At 37.3% G+C, this 20,082-nt stretch overlaps 1 protein-coding gene across 3 annotated transcripts in view; it reads right to left on the reverse strand.

Moving 5' to 3' along the window:
* Positions 1-219: 219 nt before the first annotated feature.
* The window catches only part of MINDY4 (MINDY lysine 48 deubiquitinase 4), a 69,024-nt gene continuing 49,161 nt past the window's right edge, over positions 220-20,082 (reverse strand). For all 3 annotated transcript variants that reach the window (XM_061354768.1, XM_061354767.1, XM_061354766.1), the window contains 3 exons: positions 10,895-11,075; positions 5,998-6,070; positions 220-1,374 (listed from right to left, as the gene is read on the reverse strand). In XM_061354768.1, coding sequence (XP_061210752.1) covers positions 1,326-1,374; positions 5,998-6,070; positions 10,895-11,075 — 303 coding nt within the window. In that variant the 3' untranslated portion in view covers positions 220-1,325. The remainder of the gene's footprint in view (positions 1,375-5,997; positions 6,071-10,894; positions 11,076-20,082) is intronic.

Here is a 20,082-nt window from a genome sequence, read left to right on the forward strand (position 1 = left end):
TGGTATTCTGTTACGTCTTATATTCATGTTGGTTTCCAAATCTAGCTCAAATGCTAATTCTCCAAGATCTGTATTTGCAAAGTCAGTTTGGTATTTCCATACTGCACACAGTAGGACATTGCATTTTTGTTGGAAATTGATTTTAGGAAGAGCAACTAGTTTATCAGGTCTCAGAGAAGTCTGAATGCTTACTAGGAAAAAGGTGCTATCATAAATATCTGAAAGCAAAAGTTCTTTATTAAACTGTCATGAAATACTGACTCTCAAGAGAAAGGAATAATTCTAGAAAAATCATCTATCTGCCTGTTTTTCCAAGGCATTTTTTCCAGTCTTCAGTTCAGTAACTTGTTCCAATTTTGGCAAAGTGTTGTCAAAATATGTTGCTTAAAGAATTCAAGTCAGAATACAAACTGCTGATTCAGTACCTCATGATACATCTCCACAGTACATCAGTTCAGTACATGCACTTTAGTTAATCATGAAAACTGGTATCTATCACAGGTAGGCACCATTTAAGTTTCAAACCTAACAGCTCTTCTGGGGTTTTTTGTACTTATGAAGAAACAAACCACAGATCTTTTCTATTTGGTGTTAATAAAGCCTGGTGTATAATTACAATGGTATAAATATAAAGACACTGATACAGCTGTCTCTCATCCAGAAAGAAAAATAAGCTACATCAGTGTGAGGCACTGTTACACACCGATTCCACACAGTGTAAGCAACGTAATAGTGTTACTATTCTGGAAACACAAAACCGTAATCCTCACTGCAAATTTTATGACACAACAAGAACTTTGTATACGTCAGGCTTTATCTGAAAAGCCCACACGGTTATCAATGTGTTTAGTGCAAAAGGAAGTTTACTATTATCAGGTAAAGAAGCAAGTACATGTTTCTTGGATACTTTATACTTGCACTGGAGTTTTGTAGGTGAGAAGGCATGTAGACTGACAGAAATCTGGGTTCAGCATCTTCCATCAGATGCTTTGAAACAATTGCAGGATACAGAGTGGATCCAGAAAGAGACCTCAAGGGGACATTGACTTCACTGCTTCATCTGTAACCTTGACTTTGTGGTGGAAACAGTCTACTCTCAGAAGCTGTACGTTAAAAAGACAGTGACAAGGAATTTACGTAAGTGTTGTTTATATTATAAGAAAATATCTGAAGCATGAGGTGACTGAGGTGAAACTCTTCCAGCCTTCAAACCATGTCATTCTTCCTCATCATAAACTGCACAAGTCTTGTCCTATTTCCTGTAGGTAGGTGCTAATTCAGTCATTTCCTTTCTGTCTTTACAAATACAGTGCAGGTCAGGTCAGTCACAAGATTGGTTCTGTGCCATTCCAGTCAATAACAGCTCCTTGCCACCTAGAAATGAAAGCAGTAATTTTACATCTGTCAGTTAATGAGATCATTACAATACCCAACACCCCTCTAACACCCAACGAACCTTAGAGAGATTAGGATAGACTCATTTGGAATAACTAATCACATCTTCTCAATGGGAAATGAAGAGAAGTGAGGTGCTTGTGCCCACGTTTGGAGGTAAGTCTCCTAACCCTTCCTCCATTTTTTTTTCTGTGCAATAGAGTGCTCAGCAGTGAGTCAAAATGTGTACCTTTGTGTTGAAAAGACTGTAGAGAATCCCCAAGATGGGTACAAGAGTTAACCCTATATAACCAGAATGCTCAGCTCAGTTGTTACTAAGTAATCTGCACAGGTAATTTGCACACTCCCATACAGGCAGGCCTCTAGTTAGGAACTTCATGACTCTGAGACCCTGAGACCAGATCATTTCATTTAGCAGCTTTTTTTTTTTTTTTAATATTTTACCTGTATCAGCTGCTGCTGTTCAGCTGCCTACTCCAGGACTATGACCAACACTGAATACAAAGCAGGTATCAATCCTGCATTTGTCACCAAATGTGTCTTCATATCATGGCAGAAGACAAAGATCTGAACATAGGTGAAGGCAGGATGATGCTCCAATGACCTCACTGGGTTAAAGCGAGTCAACCTACTGTACACTCAGAGTCACTCGTTGCATGAATTGCACCTTGTCTGTGTCAGTTCTCATGTTTGCAAGTTTCTGATCCACATCTGAGAACTAAACTATTGCATCCAAAGTGTCAAGTATTTACATTTGGTTTTAGTATCTGTCTCAGAGTGCATGTGCACAGTAGTAAGACACTGGTGAGGGGGTGGAGAGAGCACTGAGTTGCCAGAGTGCTACATTCTTTTTGTCACTGAAGAAAGGATGTGTCAGTAAGGGTATGGCAGCTCAGTCCTTTCATTGATCAAGGTCAATTAAATGTAAAACAAAACCAAAAGCTGAATTAATGCAGTATTCAGTGCAAAGTCTCAAAGGAAGTGTCCAACTGAGTACTGTTGTGAAATTCTTCCACTTTTTTTATTTTGCTGAGAAAATAAAAATTGAAAAATTGCAGAAAGACTGTCCTTATCCCAGGATTTGGTAGGAACACACGATGGTGATGCCTCACATCTTAAGCTAACAGAGTATGTTCTAGCTAGGGATACTTGGCTTAGTCTGGCATTCACCAGTGGTGAGACCTGTCCCTGTCAGAATATTAGCCGTCAGAACAACCAAATGCAAGTGGGAAGTACAATCACCACCTCCTCTCCTCACTGAATTTTTCAGGTAATGCCATCAGATCATCCCTTATCTTCGTTTACAATCTTCCCAAAGCTCCGCCTTATATCCAGGGTGATTAAAGCTTTGAGAAGGATCCCCACAGATCCCACAAAGGCCATTCCCACACTGAATGAAATCTGCTCTGAGACTATACCGTCCTTGGAAAATACTAATGTGCTGATACCATTTTTGTTGTTATGGATTGAGATGTTGCTAATTGCTATGCAGTAAGGAACTGACTTTTTTAAAGATCTTAACCAGAAAACTGTATTCGAAGCAGGACTCAAGGTAAGTTTCATAACAAGCCTCATCTCCTGTGCTTGTTTTCAAACCATTTTTGATGAGCCATCTGTAGACTGAAAAGCAGTCTTTCTTTGCTTCTGTGGAGACAGATTCAAAACCTTTTTCACCTATTGAATCTGCATAAGAAAAGGTGTCAAATAGTGACAGTGATGGTACTGAACAACTCTTTTCTTTACAGACAGAAACAGAGCTGTCTACGCAATACAGTGTTCATTTCTCCAAACTATCCTGCCACAATATAATTCAAATGGAGACAGATTCTACTGCTGATTCAATCATAATTTATCAGATTAACAACCTGAAAACTGTATTTGACACATCTGGTTCAACTACCACCTCACTCAAGGGTCATGGAGTTAACGGGAACACAAATGGAACTGGTTCAGGCCTGGAACAATGCTCAGTCTGAAATAACATTCAGATAATACCTCCTGTATTAATAATTTGGTATTGTTTTAGAGAACACCAATAATTCAGGATGAAATGCCTATGCTCTTCTCATATCCACTAAGTTTCCATTGGATATCTCACTTCAAAGCCAAACAGATGAACTAATGTATCACACAACCTCACTATCACAGAGGAAAACTGATGCTAGAGGGTTAACAAAATATACCACAGAATTCAGATTATAATATCAGATCAAAGTTTTACTCCCCTCAGGCAGAGCTAACAGATGTTATTTCCGTCAGCGCAGAGATGCCAAGGATCATGTCTGTAATATAAGTGTATACTTCAGGGAAGAATGGGATAAGATGTCTGCACGGCATCTCCCAAACAACCCAAGGATGCACATTCCAGACGTCTCTTGGTCAAAATCTAACTGCTTCTACAGATGTCTAGGGCTGAAAGCCACAATAAAAGCACATGTACTGGCTCTGGTTGGGAACCTGCAGGTTAAAGTGACGACTGCCAGAGACTAGTGATTCTAGCCATCTGATGAGTTACCTCCTTTCAACTAAAATCTTGCTCTTTTGACATTTTGTAGAATAATGACTAAAAACATGAGTCTCCGCTTTCTGCAGAATCAAACCAACCTTTCTCCTCTAATAATAATAACAATAACTTCAATCTATTAAATATGCATTTTCCCTTTGGGATATGATAAGAGAACAAACAGCAGGCAGATGTTAGGCATATAACTCAATGCATTACAGGATGATGGTGCTGATTACAGCAGGGTGGTGATGTTCAAGTATTGGGGTAAACAATGGGAAGGCTTTTCATGGATTAAAACATAAATGAGTCCTTGAATGAAAGGAAACCCCCAGTAAATATTTCAAAACAACAGTTAATCTCCTCAGCTGATTGTTCAGACTGTGAAATTCTCCACACTGCCTGAGAAATTATCCTGCATTTTTTTATGAGAAAGGTTTGATAAGAAGCTACATCAAAAATGCTTAATGAAAATAAATAACAGCTCTTTGCTTCCTTGCTTGCCTGACTAAAAATTAGTTAAGGAGTGTTTTCCATGGTTGCATAATATAAAACATTCCTTACTTCTCTTCCAATTTGTTAAAATATTGGTTAGTTGGGTTTGGTTTTGCTTTTCCTTATATATTGTTTCATAGTTGGAATAAAAAGTTCTTAAAACAAAGAGGGAAAATATAACATGAAAAACCTTTAGCAGCAAGGCCATGCTTAAATAAATACTCTCAAAGCAAAAGGAGAACACTGAAAACAAGGAGCCAGGCTCATCAGGGTAAATCAGACAGTCCTGAGAATGGTACAAACAAAATAAATTTACACTGGAATTTGCTGGTAATTTACTCCTCCAGTAGATTAAAGCAGGGAACTTAAAATAAACAAATACCACCATTACAAAAACTGTGTAACTTTGATGGAATGCCAAGAATGAAAGATGTTCTAACAGCAACTTCAAGTAGTTGAATGTATTATTCACCCCACTGTGTGGATTTCTGAGGCTATATATTATTTATTTTAGTTTTTAGTCATGCTTATGTGTCACTGGAACAGAGTAATCAATACAATACAGTGCAGGGAGCCTCGACTAATACCAGTGCTGTCATGTTACAGGATGCCTCTTCTACTTTTCTGTAACTTTATAATGGCAGCCCTGCATGAACACACTCTTTGGCAGCCACTGTCCTTATTTTTTTTGGTGTTTTTTGACAGGACAAATTGTGGCAAGGAGAAGAGGGAAATTACAAGAGAAATCTGAAGCTGTCTGGCTTGCTGATTTAGCAAATGTGATGGTCTTTGACAATGAGGCTTTTACTTCTTGCTCCAAAGATATTCAGATAGCAGTTTTCAAAGTCATGCTGCTGGTGTTGATATAAAGCTGATTTTTATAGCCAGCTAAATTTCTCCATTTTGCTTCTTTCATGTCTCATTAAACTGAAAATATTCTCATCAACTTGAGTATGTCTTGGATAAATTACTTCAAAATCTGTAATTTAATATCATATAGACCTCACTATGGCCATGAAAATCCTAACATGACAGGAACTAGCTTTGTATTTAAGAAAATATGACCTAAGAACTGTCAAGAATGACTTCACAAAATACAGTGCCCTGTGATCTTGAGAAACTCTGTGCTGCCCAGAGACATATGGAAACTAACAAAACTGAGATCACTGAGCACACGGCTTTGTGCATCAATAATCATACCCAGGTCCTCCAGTGCAATTATATTTTTCAGAAAAGACTGATGAAGATTGAAGAAATTTTCTCCTTTTCTCATTATACTCGTATAACGGGAATCAATCACTTTCAGGAATATAAATTTAGATCTATTGAAATAAAATTGTGCTCCCAAACTGAATTTGGCTCAGTCAGTTCTTGGTGATGTATGAATTGTACATCCTAGCCAGCTTGATGTTAACTACAACAATACTCAATTAAATGTGTAGTGCATATTAACATAGCCTGGCCTATCAGATCTTTTCTGATTTTTTTAAGCAGTAATTTTGCAAGGTTACTTTCTGCAATGTTTTTTATCACACTCGAGCCTTACATCTATTATTTATCTCAATAACTGAATATATATGTATTAAAACCTTAGTTTCACTTACTTTGTCCTAATGCAGTGCTCAAGTGGAGGAGTAAGATCATTTTCTTTATCTTCAGCACACATCTGAGTTGTGTCTGCAGAGACATATCAGACATTATTAGTGCCTGGAGCATATTTCTGTTCATATAGAATACCACAGTAGCTTCTAGGACTCCACCCATGGAAGTGATAAAATACCACTCACACTGTATATTTCCTAGTGCACAACAGGCATGTATCCGCTTTGGATTGAAATACCCTGGAAAGTGAGCACTGCTGGCACTGAAATAACACCTCATGTTCACAACACTTGAACAGAGAGGACACAGACAGGGCCAGGAATGCTCAAGAGTGTGAACCATGATTCTGGAACTTTGCAAATAGCAGGGGCTTTATAGCTGACCTTACAGTGAATGTTCTGGCAGTCACTGCTTTGCTTCTGGAACCCTTTCAGCTAATGGTCTACTGCATGTTCAAGTGGTGGAAGTCTAAAGGCTGAAAGGGGGAGACTGAATGCCAACATTGTTAGGAATGATCCCAGATTGTGCCCAGTATTACTTGTTTGGGGCTAGAAACATACCCAGAACTGCGCTGACAACTTAACAATAAGGATGATCATGGGACAGTGCTCAGACTGATGCCCTGACCAAAGTTAGTTTACTAACACAGAGACAATTCCAAGGAAAATCTCAGATTAGAAACTGAAAAAACATGGTGGAGGGCTGTAATGAGTTTTTTATTTTGCAGCTGATGTCATAATTACAAAGAAAGCAATTTTTATTACTCTAATACTAAAGACAGCGGAAGTCCTACACTTGAATAGGAAATCCTAAGTCCAGTTGAAACCAGGTTAAGATTCTTTCACCTTGGAAAAAAAGACTGTCCCTTGACTGTTGAGAAAGCAATGCACAGATGGGAGAAGATGATTTTGGGTTGGACGTAAGAGAGCTACCACAGGCTGTGAGCATTCTTTTGGGACAGAGAGGCAATTGCAGTGTTTCGGGGAAAACAGAGAGGTCAGTGTCTCAGACACTGGATCTGTCAGCAGTGAAAGTAGTTGCTGAACTTCCCAGGGAGAAAACATCCTGCGACCAGCTTGGATGTCAGTCTGCTCAGCTGTTTCCTGTTTTGGAGTAAAACATTTTAAATTGAAGCAGACAACATATTTTTCTTTTTTTTCTTTTCTGTCTGTCACCCAGCCAATGGGTGGTTTGTGCGCAACAAACACTGCCAAGACGGGGTGTAGGATATGGGTCTGCTTCTGTGAGACTGATCTAGACAGGATGGGAGGCAATTGCTCTTATATTCACAGCTGCCAATCTCAGATATATCTGGCTTCCTCATGTCAAAGACAGAACCTGGCTCTCCCTTGCTTGTTGATTTTGTTGATATAAATACATGCAGAAAAATCTGATTGACTGTAAGGGCAGGAGTAGTAGGAAATGGACAATATTCAAAAGTACATAAAGTTCTGGCAGTTTTCTCCTAGATCCTCAGAAACTTAGAGATACACAGGAATCTGTAAAGTTTCAAAGGGCTGAAGAGTTGAAGAGTTTAAAAAGGTTCGTTAAATGTCTCCAAAAGTATTTGGACCCCTCTAGGAATTCCTGATACTAATATTCTGGATCTTCTCATAGTGAGAAGCAACAGCCACTGTCCTGACTACAGTATTGGTAGCAGGATAGGCAAATGGCATGGCTGCCTTTTCCTGTCATTGTCAACTTGCTGATTTTTGTCATTTTTATACTTGAGTTTTTCCAACCAAGAGATCTGAATGGAGGTTTCTCATGCAAAGGAATAAGGAAAAAAGTATCACTAAAGGTGTATCTTACAGGAGTAGGCAAAGAACATTTAGCTAAGTTAATTAGCTTACAAATTGTGATAAAGTGTTTCAGACAACTCATTTACAGCAAGCAATACTTAAGTTACACTGTTCCATCTTGGAGTCAACAAGAAGGATACAAATATGATCTATTATATTTTCACTTATATCCTAAACTAAGGATAGTGAGAAATTAAGTGCAAGCACAGTTACAGACAAACTTGCTGTTCAGGACATATAATGAGCACAGGTTCAGAAAAGTGGAAACTGAACAGAGAAGAAACCTAGAGAAGAAACATTGCTCATAATTTTAACGGCAAACCTAGGAAGTTACGGTTTATTAACTACCTTTCCAGAAGACTTTTTTTGCACATTGGAGCAATTTTACCTTAACTTGCAAAAAAGGTATTCTGAAAGAAAGTGTCATATTTAATATACCAGTGTTCCCTAGAAGCTGCCTCCAGTATCTGAACATGGGCTAATTTCCCTGCTTGTTCTACCTTCCGTGCGATCTGCAAAGGGGCTGAGGATGGTGTCTATGACTCTGGAAGTATCTTCTGAGAAACTCAGCTATATACATTTTAGCAATTGTTCAGCTCCTTTTTGAAAACACCTTTAAAAGGATACCCAGTCGAAAATATGCACCAGTGAGATATAAGAATGATTTATTAAAACCAATTGTATAAAAATTCCCTATGTCTTTAATTGGAGACACCATATTGTAAATGTTAACATAGGTAGGGGCTATGTGTATATATTAGAAAGGAAGATCAGTATCTCTCTGAAGTGTACAACACTGTTTGTTATGTTATCATAAATGTTAACGTAGGTAGAAGCTATGTGTATATATTAGAAAGGAAGATCAGTATCTCTCTGAACAGTATAACACACTTTTATACAAGTGGTCTCTGTGACATAGAAAAAATCCCAGAATCTCTACTCAGTCCCTAAACAGCCAACAAAAGAAGATGAACAAAATGCAGAGGGTTATTGATTTTGATACACTGGCATGTTGTCCTTCCCTGCCTGTCAGAAATAATAAAGAACCTTCACCTATTTAGGGTATTATGTCGAATTCACTAGCAGGCATTGCCTGCTTTTAGGAAGAAACTTCATATTTCTCATCTTCACAGATTATGAGAAACAGGGCAAATTCTCAGTATTAAGTGGCAATTGCCATTACCTGTAAAATGTAATCTTACTCTTTCTTGATTTCTTGCCCAGTGTAATTTCTTCAAGGTTTTCTGAAATGTGACCTTGATTGTAATCTTCCTAATTATAAAAAAATATTCCCATTTCAAGGAATTTACCTTCTTGCTAGTGAAAAGCAAATGACTTTGCTAACCTGCACCAGTGAGATGCGGCTGTGCAGCACCCAGGACCTCCAGTTAGGTAACACTGCCTAACCATCACAGCTTGCTGATATTTCCACAATGGAAATACCAGTAATACTTAGCATTTTGAGATATCCATCTGGTACTGGATGCATGGTTTAAATGTATAATCAATGCTACCTTTGGATGTAAAGTAGTTTCAGTATATCTCCAGACCTAGCAAAGGATTACTGTACAGCCAGGAAAGCATTTCCCTGGAATGATGAAACTATTTGCATTTTACAGCCTTTTGCAGAATTTCATAGATAGCAAAAGATTTACTAAGATACGTTCCTGGAAGAGCTAACAGCCACAACAGAAAGATATCTACCTCTCAATACAAGTTTTTGTGGAGAAATGTACAAATATGCCGTGACAGGTTGAACAGTAACGAAAAATTTTCACATACTCTGAGTACTTGCTTATCCAGGGATCTCAGAGTGCTTGGTAGATCTGGATTTTGGAAACATTCCTTACTTACTAATGACGTGAAGACAGATAAGGGCATTCTTTTTGGACCATATGTTACATTGTACAACACAATAGAAAAAATGTTAATCTCTGTATTCTTATGCTGAACTGTATCATCTGTGTCACAAAAAAATCTTTTATCTCGGACAGACCATGTGGGAACCAATTGGCAACTCTAGATGTGTAAAAGTTAAGCATTTTTTGCGATAATATATAATGTGAACACTGCAATAGAATGACAGGGATTTTAATTAAAATAAGATGATAAATAACAGGCAGAAAGACAAGTAAGTTTACTACTGAATCTTATGAGATGCTAAAGCCCCCAGCACTCCCACCATGCAAACAACTTTGCCACTTGGACTCAATTAGAACATACAACACCCATGTATAAGTCATTCTGTCCAAGAACCAGAATGTAGGTGCAAACAAGCAATACAACTTATTTTTAAAGAGTGGACTACAACAGAGTGGCTCCTTAAGATTGAGAAGGAATTTGATTAGATTGTGTAAATATATTGAAGGAAAGAAAACAAAAGATAAGTAGGATATTATTAGCAAATAGAAATGTAGTGGTCAAGAATGTCTTAATATGGCAATAAGTAGGAGCTTTCTAAGCATCAGAATACTTCTTGTCCAAATGCCTTCCAGGTGGAGAAACACACAATTACTATAAAAGCAGCTGCATAATTTGGCATGGTTTCCTGAAAGAATGAGTGTAACAAGTCAGAAGATCTTTTGCATGTTTCCAGGTATGCTTACAAGCAGGTAAGAGGCTAGGCTTTCTTAGCAGATTACTGTCATATTCTGAAGTAGCTGTTGTTGGAGGCAAGGATTTCATGCTTCCTCACCATTTCTGCTCATTTTATTACAGGCGTGTAGGGCTGAGGAACAGAAGACTTGCACTTTCTGCCTACAGAAATTATGTGAGAAGATGTGAGGAAGAATGGGAATAGCTAAATATGGCTTATAGCTGAATAGACCAGACCACAATCTTCTTCTTGGAAATCAGTGTCACTGAAAGATTTACCAGTCTCTATAAGGTAGCACATGCTCACATTTAACCATTTGAGGAGCTTATCCTCAAAATTTCCTTGTGAAATCTAATTTCCAATTAATCATCAAAACTACTTATTAAAATTATGAAGCAGGCATACAACTAATCTTTAATGCCTGAAACCATAATTTGTATTAGTGGATTCTTCTGTTGCCACCATCAGAGATTAAATGCAGATTTACCGAGTTGTACATACCAACTGTTAACCGTATTTCTTCTTCCTGGTTGGCCAAACCATCATAATAATATAGATCAAATTTCCGCTCTGTTTTCCAGTCACCTAGTAAATCCTTTTCCAAACAAAAAAGCACACTGAAGTGGCTTTCACTGCACACCAACCAAATTGGGTATTTAGGGGTCTTCAAGTAACAACCAACCTAAAGGGAAGATACAAAACATTAGAAAATCATGGGGAGCAGGGGGGGAAACAATTCATTTATTACCATACACAAACACTAATGAATACTCATTATACACTGCTGATGAAACAGATCAGGATAGGTCTGGTAAATCATGGAACATAGGAAGCAAGCATCTAGCCCTGAGTTGTAGGCAGTTAATGAAATCCAGCTGTAGTAACCTTACAGTGAAAAGATCATATCCCTGATTATCAGAACCAAAAGGAATCCTGTCCTCTGCAATAGCTATAAAACCACAGGGAGTTTAGGTCAGGAATATTACATGAGATCAATGGTGGACCATGTTTTTATGCAACAGTACCTGGAAGCCAGGCAGGAGACTTCATAGGATCTCAGATGACATGAGACACCCCTGTGTGAGCAACTGAACTGAACTCAGAATCTTTTATTGGATTAAGAATGTCACTGAAGATGTATAAGTTCAAAATAATACTGTTTTTTTTTCTCCTGTTTGCTTTCAGTGGAATGTTTCTGCTTATTATTCATATAATAGACAGAATCACTAATGTGCAGGATGCTGTGTATAACCATCTTTATCATCAGTTCTGCATATCCTTTGCTAAACAGATATTGCACTGCTGGTATGCTACTAATCTGAAAAACAACGAATGGCAGCCAAGTGTGCAAATATAAGCACAGAGAAATATGAGATCAGTTTCTGCCTCCATAATACAGACACATGGATCAAAGAAACTTTGCTAGTTTAGAGGCTCAGGTAGTTTTGAAGGGGTTTGCATAGTAATATGGTGATATAATCTACAGGAATCATCTACTCTATTGCAACTTCTGCCTTTACCACAATGGGATTTAAATAATGTCTCAGCATATGCCACGGGTACTAGTGGAAACTGGAAGATTTTTAACGGAAAAAATCTTGTACATGCTTTCTAGATATAGATCACAGATACAGCTTCCGCAGTCCATTCCTCAGTTCTTCATTTTGGGCACACAAGTGAATCAAATATATTGCTAAAATGCAAGAAGCCAACACATATGCTATTTTAATTAAAAATCTAAACAGCATCAAAACTAAGTGATAAGTAGTGTGTGGGATTTTTATTCTTGAGATTTAGAATTTATATCTGAAGTGTTACATAAGTACAAATTCAATTATATTCCCCAATGAGAATTTCTGCTTATATAACAAGTCTCTAGCTAATTAAGTAACTGTTCCCTGACTCATTACTTCACTAATATCTATTTATAACAGCCTTTTATAAAACAGTTTTGGGTTTTTATGTAAATTCTTGTCTTAGGAGTAAAGAATTTTTTTAGAAGCTCACAAAAATACTCATAACAGGAGTTATCACAAAGGGAAACACACAGATGCAATAAAAGATGGCAAATTAGAGGGATATGGATGAAAAGATTCAGTCTCACAAACATGCATATTTTAATATGCAGATATATCAAAGCCAGAAAGGAACATCCAGTCTTCTAAAAATGTGTTCTTCCTACGTATGTCTGCTAAAGTAATTTTCAAGCTTCATCAAACAATGTTTGACAAAACAAGATTAGAGAGATATAACTGTGTTTCAAAGCACACATCCACTCCAGTTCTTACACACATGAACAGTCTCATTGAAGTCAGGACAAACAGTTCAGATGAGTAAGGTCTGCAGGAACTTCTCTAAACATACACAGTTTTCAACTACAATGCTTGTAGAAGAAGGTGAGGACATGAACTTTAAGACAATAATGAGAATCTAAAAACATTTCAGTTCAAATCTTCATATTCTATAAAAAGCGGGAAGTCTTTGTTTCAGTTACATCAATTATTATAGTTGAGGATTGGCTGCTGCGTTTAACATCAAGTTGTGCTCCAGCTTTTGGCTGGTCACTGCAGGTCTGCTTCTCAAAACAACTGGCCACTCTGTCCTATTACCATCACCTTTCAGAGGCTTGTGGCTTTCCAGAAACCTCAGATTATTCCTGCACTCTTGGTGGGAATAGAATGGAATGGGAAACGGTCAAGCAGCATGGAATGGGGTTTATCCATAAGGTTAAAATGCATATCTCCATATTTCTTTGTCTAGACTTCCTATAAGGAAATTCTCCCATTGCATTTCCCAAATCATGTCTAAATTTTTTCTACAAAATAGAATATGGAACCATGCTACTGCAAAGTAAGAATAATCCTCATTGTGAGGATTCGTTTGCCACCTTCTTGAAGCATTGGTTATTGATAGACTGAAAGCACGCTCTCATTTAACTGGTCCAGCTGGTGAGTGGTGAGCGCTTCTTCAGTTGACGGGCCAGGTTGGCTAGTGTTAGTGATCCTGGAATATAACACGACCTTGAAGCAGAACAGGGAAGAACAAGTACGAACACCAGTTCTGACTTCTCATGAAACCCTTCAAACTCAGAGTGTGTGTTATCCAGCAAGTGTTTGGCAGAGAATGGGGCCCTTCCTTCCAGCTGTTGTATGCTGCCCTGTGAGTGTAATGCTGTCTCCGACTTCCAAAAGCAAATCAGGGATATGTAACTTGAATCTATTCTATTAAATATTATTTTTGTAAAGGGCTCAACAGCTGTATTTCTTCTTTGCAAACCAAAAATAGAAAGCGTTTTGTTTTTTGAGGGTTTGTAACACAATGCATTAAAAAGTAATAATGCATTGCTATTCAAATATTTGTTTTCAAACATAATCATTAACCTTCAGAAAAAAAAAGTAAGGAGGGGGAGAATGAATTAGGTGTCTTTTGTACTGCATGTTTTTAATTCCTATGGAGACTTCACTAACCCTGATTCTCTCCCTTACAAATCTCTTAAGAATGCTCACAAATATCAGGGTGACAATTCTCAACTTCGGAAAATGTCAACCTTTCAAAAGCAAGCACCTTTAAATGGCTCATTTTCAACATTCCGGGTGGTCTTTTTCCACATCTGACTTCACTGTGTATTTCCACAATAGTGAAATTAAATCTACAGACAAATATTTATTACTGGAGAATTATTCTAACGTATCTGCCAGAACGAGTTTATGGTACTTCACCATTTGGCTTTTATTTTGTCATTCAACAGGCTATTTTTTTGCCTTGTGTATACCAAAGGAAACAAAAAAGAAATATAATGTAGATACTGTGTTTCTTCGTCTCCATTACCTTGAACAGAAACAAACATCAGATTATCACTTCTATACAGTGGCTATGATTTAAAGAAGAAAAGATTATATCAAAGCCAGGGGGGATCACTTTATATGGCTAGTGTGATGCCATTTTTCTCCAGGAGTTTTATTATTACTTAGTGTAATTTCACTTCCTTGCTTGTTGGACTTGGATTATAAATTAGATTCAGTTATTATGTTTGCTTGCATGAATACAACAGATGCTTATTTTCCATACTAATCATACAATACAGTACTGAGACCCATGTGATTCCACAAAGGTCTGGGTTCTGCCAAACTGTGCAATTTCTAATTGTACTGAATCCAGTAGGATTGATAGACAAGAGGATAATTACAAAGCTTTCACAGTTAAAGGCCACAACCTATTGCTTATTCTGTCAATGTTTTTTCCCCATAATTGCAATGACCTTTACTGAATTAATATTAAACAATGTTCCAACAGTGAACATTGACACTGAAGTGTCAATGGTGTAAAAACAGACATACTTGGATGGTCAAGAACACCACTGACTCAGTTCACCTATTTGACCAGCAGTATTAAAATACCAGCTCAGCCACAATACTATTACATTTGCATCTAATTAAGGGACACTGTGAGGGTAAAGTTAATGCTATTGACATGTACTTGATTTCAATCGGATTAAGAAAAATAAAACTAACGTTCACAAAAGTTATTATTCAGACTATGCATAACTTAATGACTTAATGCTGTGTGACAGCCTTAGATAATTTCTCTGCAGCTTTGAATCCTTGTTGTAGAAAAGGAAATCTTTCTGATAATGAATGTGGGGGCAGGGGAAGACAGGAGAGAGAAGGGCAACGTTCATGAAGAAGAATAGAAAAAAGTGTGCGTTCAACCCTAAGACTCCGGGAAAGCACTGGCTATTGACTAACGTTCTTTTATGCTGCTGTGGCAAGGCAAAAGTAGCCTCAGGATCTTTTATTGAGCCATGTCCCATTCTGCTGCTATTGTGGTACATCCCATCAAGTTGGAGAAATGCTGAGAGAGATTCAGACCCTCATTCAGACTTCAGCACTTTGCCATTCCCCTAACAAACATGAAGGACTTTATAATTCACTTCAGTAAATTGCTTCACTGCAGTGACAAAGGTGGTCAAGATTCAGTACACTTAACTCTTCAGCACCTGTTTCTAGGCCCTCTCACTTAGGTTGGCCCCTAGGCTTTGGCTGTCTATAAATCAAACAAGGAAAAGATAGGTCTTGTAAAAAACTTAGACGCCCCCATGTTCATAAGCTATAAAGGGAGTTGGCTGGACTGAACTAAGCATTTCCAACCTATAAAAGAACTAAAATTAGATGGGATAAATCTGGATCTCCATGTAGGTATTTGTAATCTAGAGAGACGTGGAAAAATTTGACTTTTAATTTTCTATTTTGTCTGTTTGCAAAGCATGCAGAACTCTTTTAAACATGTGGGGTTTGTTATTCTTATTGTCTTGAATAAAATCTTTGTGATTCTATTTTATTTGTAAGGATGTTGACAAGAAATCAATGCCAATATTCCAGCAACAGTGGCTGGCCTCTGGGAAAATAACTGTCCACAGATGACTAGGAGGACAATAGGACTTCATTAAAATTTTGGTTTCAGGCTAGAAAGGGAGATGTAAAAACAAGGGATGAAGAACAGACTTTTTAAATGGGCAATGCTTTGCCAGCCTTGTTTCAGTCAAATTTGCATGTATCACGTATTTTTGCCCACAGTGGTGATCAAAAATGTCTTGCGTAAACAGCAGGGTCCCTTGCCGAATGCATCTACACAGCACAGTATCCACCACACACCCATTATTGAAAAATAAGTGGAAAATTAAAACCAACCATCAATTTCCATTTTGCATATGCATATTTTTGTTGTTGATTCCTTAAGCGAGTTGGTTAAAACCCTCATTCTAAACCTCTCCCTTCTGCAACCCCACCAATGACCTGGCTTGAATGCAGTCCATTTGACTGAGAAAGATGCCTGTTTAGCAGACATATTTCCCAGCAAAAAAGGTTATAGAAAAGACGTTCTACAGGGCAAATAAACAGGTGAGGTGCCAGAAGACAGAGCATGTGTGCTGCATTTAATAATTGAAGTAGGGCTTGTAATAGCACAGAGTGTGCTGGTTGCATCAAAAGGACCAAAGATAATATTTCCCATCTGTGGAATTTTAATGCATAAATTCTGCTTATTTATGTTTGTCCCTCTTTTTGAAAACAAATTGGAAAAATGAGGATAATTTCTTTGCCAATGGCACATTCTTTCTCCATCTTCAGAACTGCAAAAACTATAAAGCATCAGTCTCTTGAAATGCTGACAGCTCAGGCAGAAACTTGGACATTGTCAGGAATCAGAGTAGGCTGAGTTTGGGAGGTCAGATAATAGTAGGTTTAACTACCACAGCAGGCCAGGTTGAAAGGAGGAGAGAATCAGTGAAGACAAAGAAGAATCAGTGATAAGGTTCAAAAGTAACCACTACTTCATGTACAACAGCACGTATCTGAAGTGATTTCAAGCATTTCAGAAGGATGGCCAAATTCATCAGCTGGTACCCTACTTACTTCAGAACAACAGATTCAGAAGACCTGTATTCTCTTCCCAGTTTAGCCACTAGCTTATTGGATGACTTGCTGGGATGACACTTTGACTTTTGTTTGTCAGTTAGCCCCTTGGAAAATGCTAATGATACTTGCCTCTTTTGTGAAGCACAGATCTATTCACAGGAAATGACACACAAATGTTAGATATTATTATCATTAAAAATATATTAAAAAATAGTATCTTCTAAATTTTTTGGATGTGAATGCATATCATTTTTCTCTTTTGTCACTGTTAGTGTCTTAAGTGATCTGGTATAAATACAAGTAGCATGTGTTTCCATCTGTTTCTGTTTTTAACATCACAGTAAGTTTTGAAAATTTTCATCATTCCAGGTTTTTTCACCTGCAGTTTTAATGTGACATATAAGTCAAAGACTCTGACCCAAATGCAGGGACTTTCTTACTCGCAACTGCTATAATTGGCCCTGCCCACTTCTCTGCCTCACTCCTTTCTCTGAGGTCTTGCCTCTGCTGCAGAAATGACTCCACCACCCTGAAGCTACTGCTGAACTGCTGTATGCTGCATGCCAGCAAACAGAGTAAAACCTCTGGAAAACCAATTTTATGTGGACTGACCAGATTTTGAAAATGTTGCTATTTCTTTAGGAGCTCTAAAGAGATCCCAGGAAACATAAAATATGAATTTAAATATCTTAGTTAAATATGTAAAATCAGATGGAAATAATATAGCTTAAATATGGGCTTAGCACAAACAAAAAAAATCCAAAGATGTGTAACTTGCCTACCAAAAAGCAGCAGAATTGAAGTGCTAGGGTTTTTGCATTCAAATACAGAACTAAATGTTTCCATATGGAACAGATTGAATAAATCCATTTGTCATTGTGACAAAATTTGCAACAAGTAATTACATTACCAAAAACATACTGAGTATGGTGATATGTTAGGAGTGATGATTGGACGTAACAGTTCCAGACAAATTACATGAAACACACATTTTTCTAATCAGCAAAGATAACACATTCAGCATGATCCAGTGAAAGGGATTAATAGATCAGCAAAAGAGTTCTTCAGGCAATCACTGGAGAAAAAGGGTTGATCATATTGTTTTGACTTGTGCTACTGCCAAAGTTTCACATAAGGATTAATTCTCTCATGCCCTCATGATATTTTCAACTCAGAAGACATACCAAGGAAATTGTGGAATATATACAAATACTCCACATAATTAGACAAGAGAGATAACATGATATAGAAATCTTTCTCTATGTGGATTTACTGAATCTAGCCTGTAACCTTCCATATCTCTTCCTAAATGCATTTGTAAGTTGGAAGAAATCTAGAGCAGAGCAATAAAAATAAGCGGTGGACAGGATGTGCTGATGAAAAAGGGAGGAACTGTTACATCAGCTTGTAAATGTCTAGCGGATGGGTATGAATTGTTTAGGGGGCAAGCTGGATTAGAAGTAAGAATGATAATCAGAGGAAACTAAGTAAATGAGCAGTCAGATTTAATATTAGTATATTTAAAGCATAAATTATATAGTAGATATTAAAATCTCCATATTTGCAGGTGCCTAAAAATCTGTATTTGCACTTTCTCATATTTTAGAGATATGTAAGAAAAAAGGTAAGATCACAGTTATATGTACAACAATCACCTAATAAACGGACAGCTAAATAGAAAGGCAGGAACTTCATGGATACATATTTTTTAAAGACAGCTTGCTATATAACAGGACATAAAAATATCCTGAATTATCCCCTGAGAGGTTGGCTGGATATGACCTAAAGGGAATTTTCCAACTCTAATGTCTATGATTCACCATATATCATTCTCAGGGTTTTCTTACTCCTGGAAACAAAAAACCCAAACCAAAACACAAAAAAAAAAAAACCCCACCAACAATGACAACCCTTTTCCATTACTGGTTTCTGTTACCATCCTCAGAGCCACAATGTAACTGGATGCTGAAACAACCCACGGAAACACTGAGAGGAAGAAAAGAGTCAGTTTCAAAGACTTACAGCCAAACGCTATACTCAGTTTCGTTACCACAAACTATCGGTGACATTTATTCTAAATTGTTCTGAACTTATATCTTTGTAACAGAAAGCAGAATCTGTCCACTCATGCTAAAAAACCACTGTGGAGACTCCAATCGCTTGAGACCAAAGGCCACCAGAATCTGACTTCCACCCTATTCCTAAGGCAGCACTGCAGCAGGAGCTGAGACATACAAACTGAAATGCAGAGAACTTGCAGATGTTCTTAATAAAAAGCAAGACAATTTGCAGCAGATGCTTAACTAATGTAGACTGAGGGAAAAAAAAAAAAAGGAAACTACATCTACTGGAGTTTCTGTAACAGATCAAGTCACTGGCTTGGAAAACAGATCACTGCCTGTGAGCCCAGCTCATGCAAGAGCACAGCAGTAGAAGAAGCAGACCCCCCTCACTGTATAGTTTGCAGAATAAGTGGATGGAAGATGGTGTCTGATTCTCTGAGTAACTTTTTATTTTATTTTTAGAGGGAAAATGGGAAAGAAATAGCTCCTGCCTGCACTGACCTAACTTACCATTTTGCTACCTAGATGTCATTTTCCTCACAAGAAAATGAAAAAAATGCTATCATGGTGCAAAACCTTTTTTTTTTTTTTTAATGCTTTAAATGTTACATTGCTCATAGAAAAGAACAAGGAACTTGAACTAGACACAGAAGCTAATGTATTTTTATTCCGGTTTGTTCCAAATTAATCTGATTTGGATACACTGATACGCTGCCTTGACTGAACTTAAGCCTTATTATAATCTTGTGAATAAAGGACTGCATTAGTTAAGAATAACAAAAATCATAAATTGTCAGTAGCAGAAAAACATAACTGACTTTAGCCATATGGAAAACAGTTAAAAATCAAGCTTTCATTTCAGTCACACATTTATATTAGTTCAGCACAAACAAATTCTTTGCTAATCACTTTCAAATGTTTGTAGATGCACTGACTGCAAATCCAAATGGGACTGTTACAATTATCTAATCCAGCATCTAACACAAGCAAGAGAACTTCAAATAATACCCTTGCATCAAACACAAGATTGCTTAAGAACATGTTTTTTGGAAAGATGTCAATCTTGATGACAATGTCTATTGATGGAGAACCATTATAATCCTTATACAAGTTTTTCCAGAGGTAAATTAATGGCTGTCAATATTTAAAATGTTTAATCTACCTTTTAATTTTCATGATTACTATAATTAAAATACTAATTTCAAAAACGTTA

Source organism: Neopsephotus bourkii, unplaced genomic scaffold (genome assembly GCF_033783945.1).
Source record: "Neopsephotus bourkii isolate Nb327-2 ecotype Australia unplaced genomic scaffold, CSIRO-AGI_Nbou_v1 NB_745, whole genome shotgun sequence".
In the NCBI taxonomy this organism is placed as follows: domain Eukaryota; kingdom Metazoa; phylum Chordata; class Aves; order Psittaciformes; family Psittacidae; genus Neopsephotus; species Neopsephotus bourkii.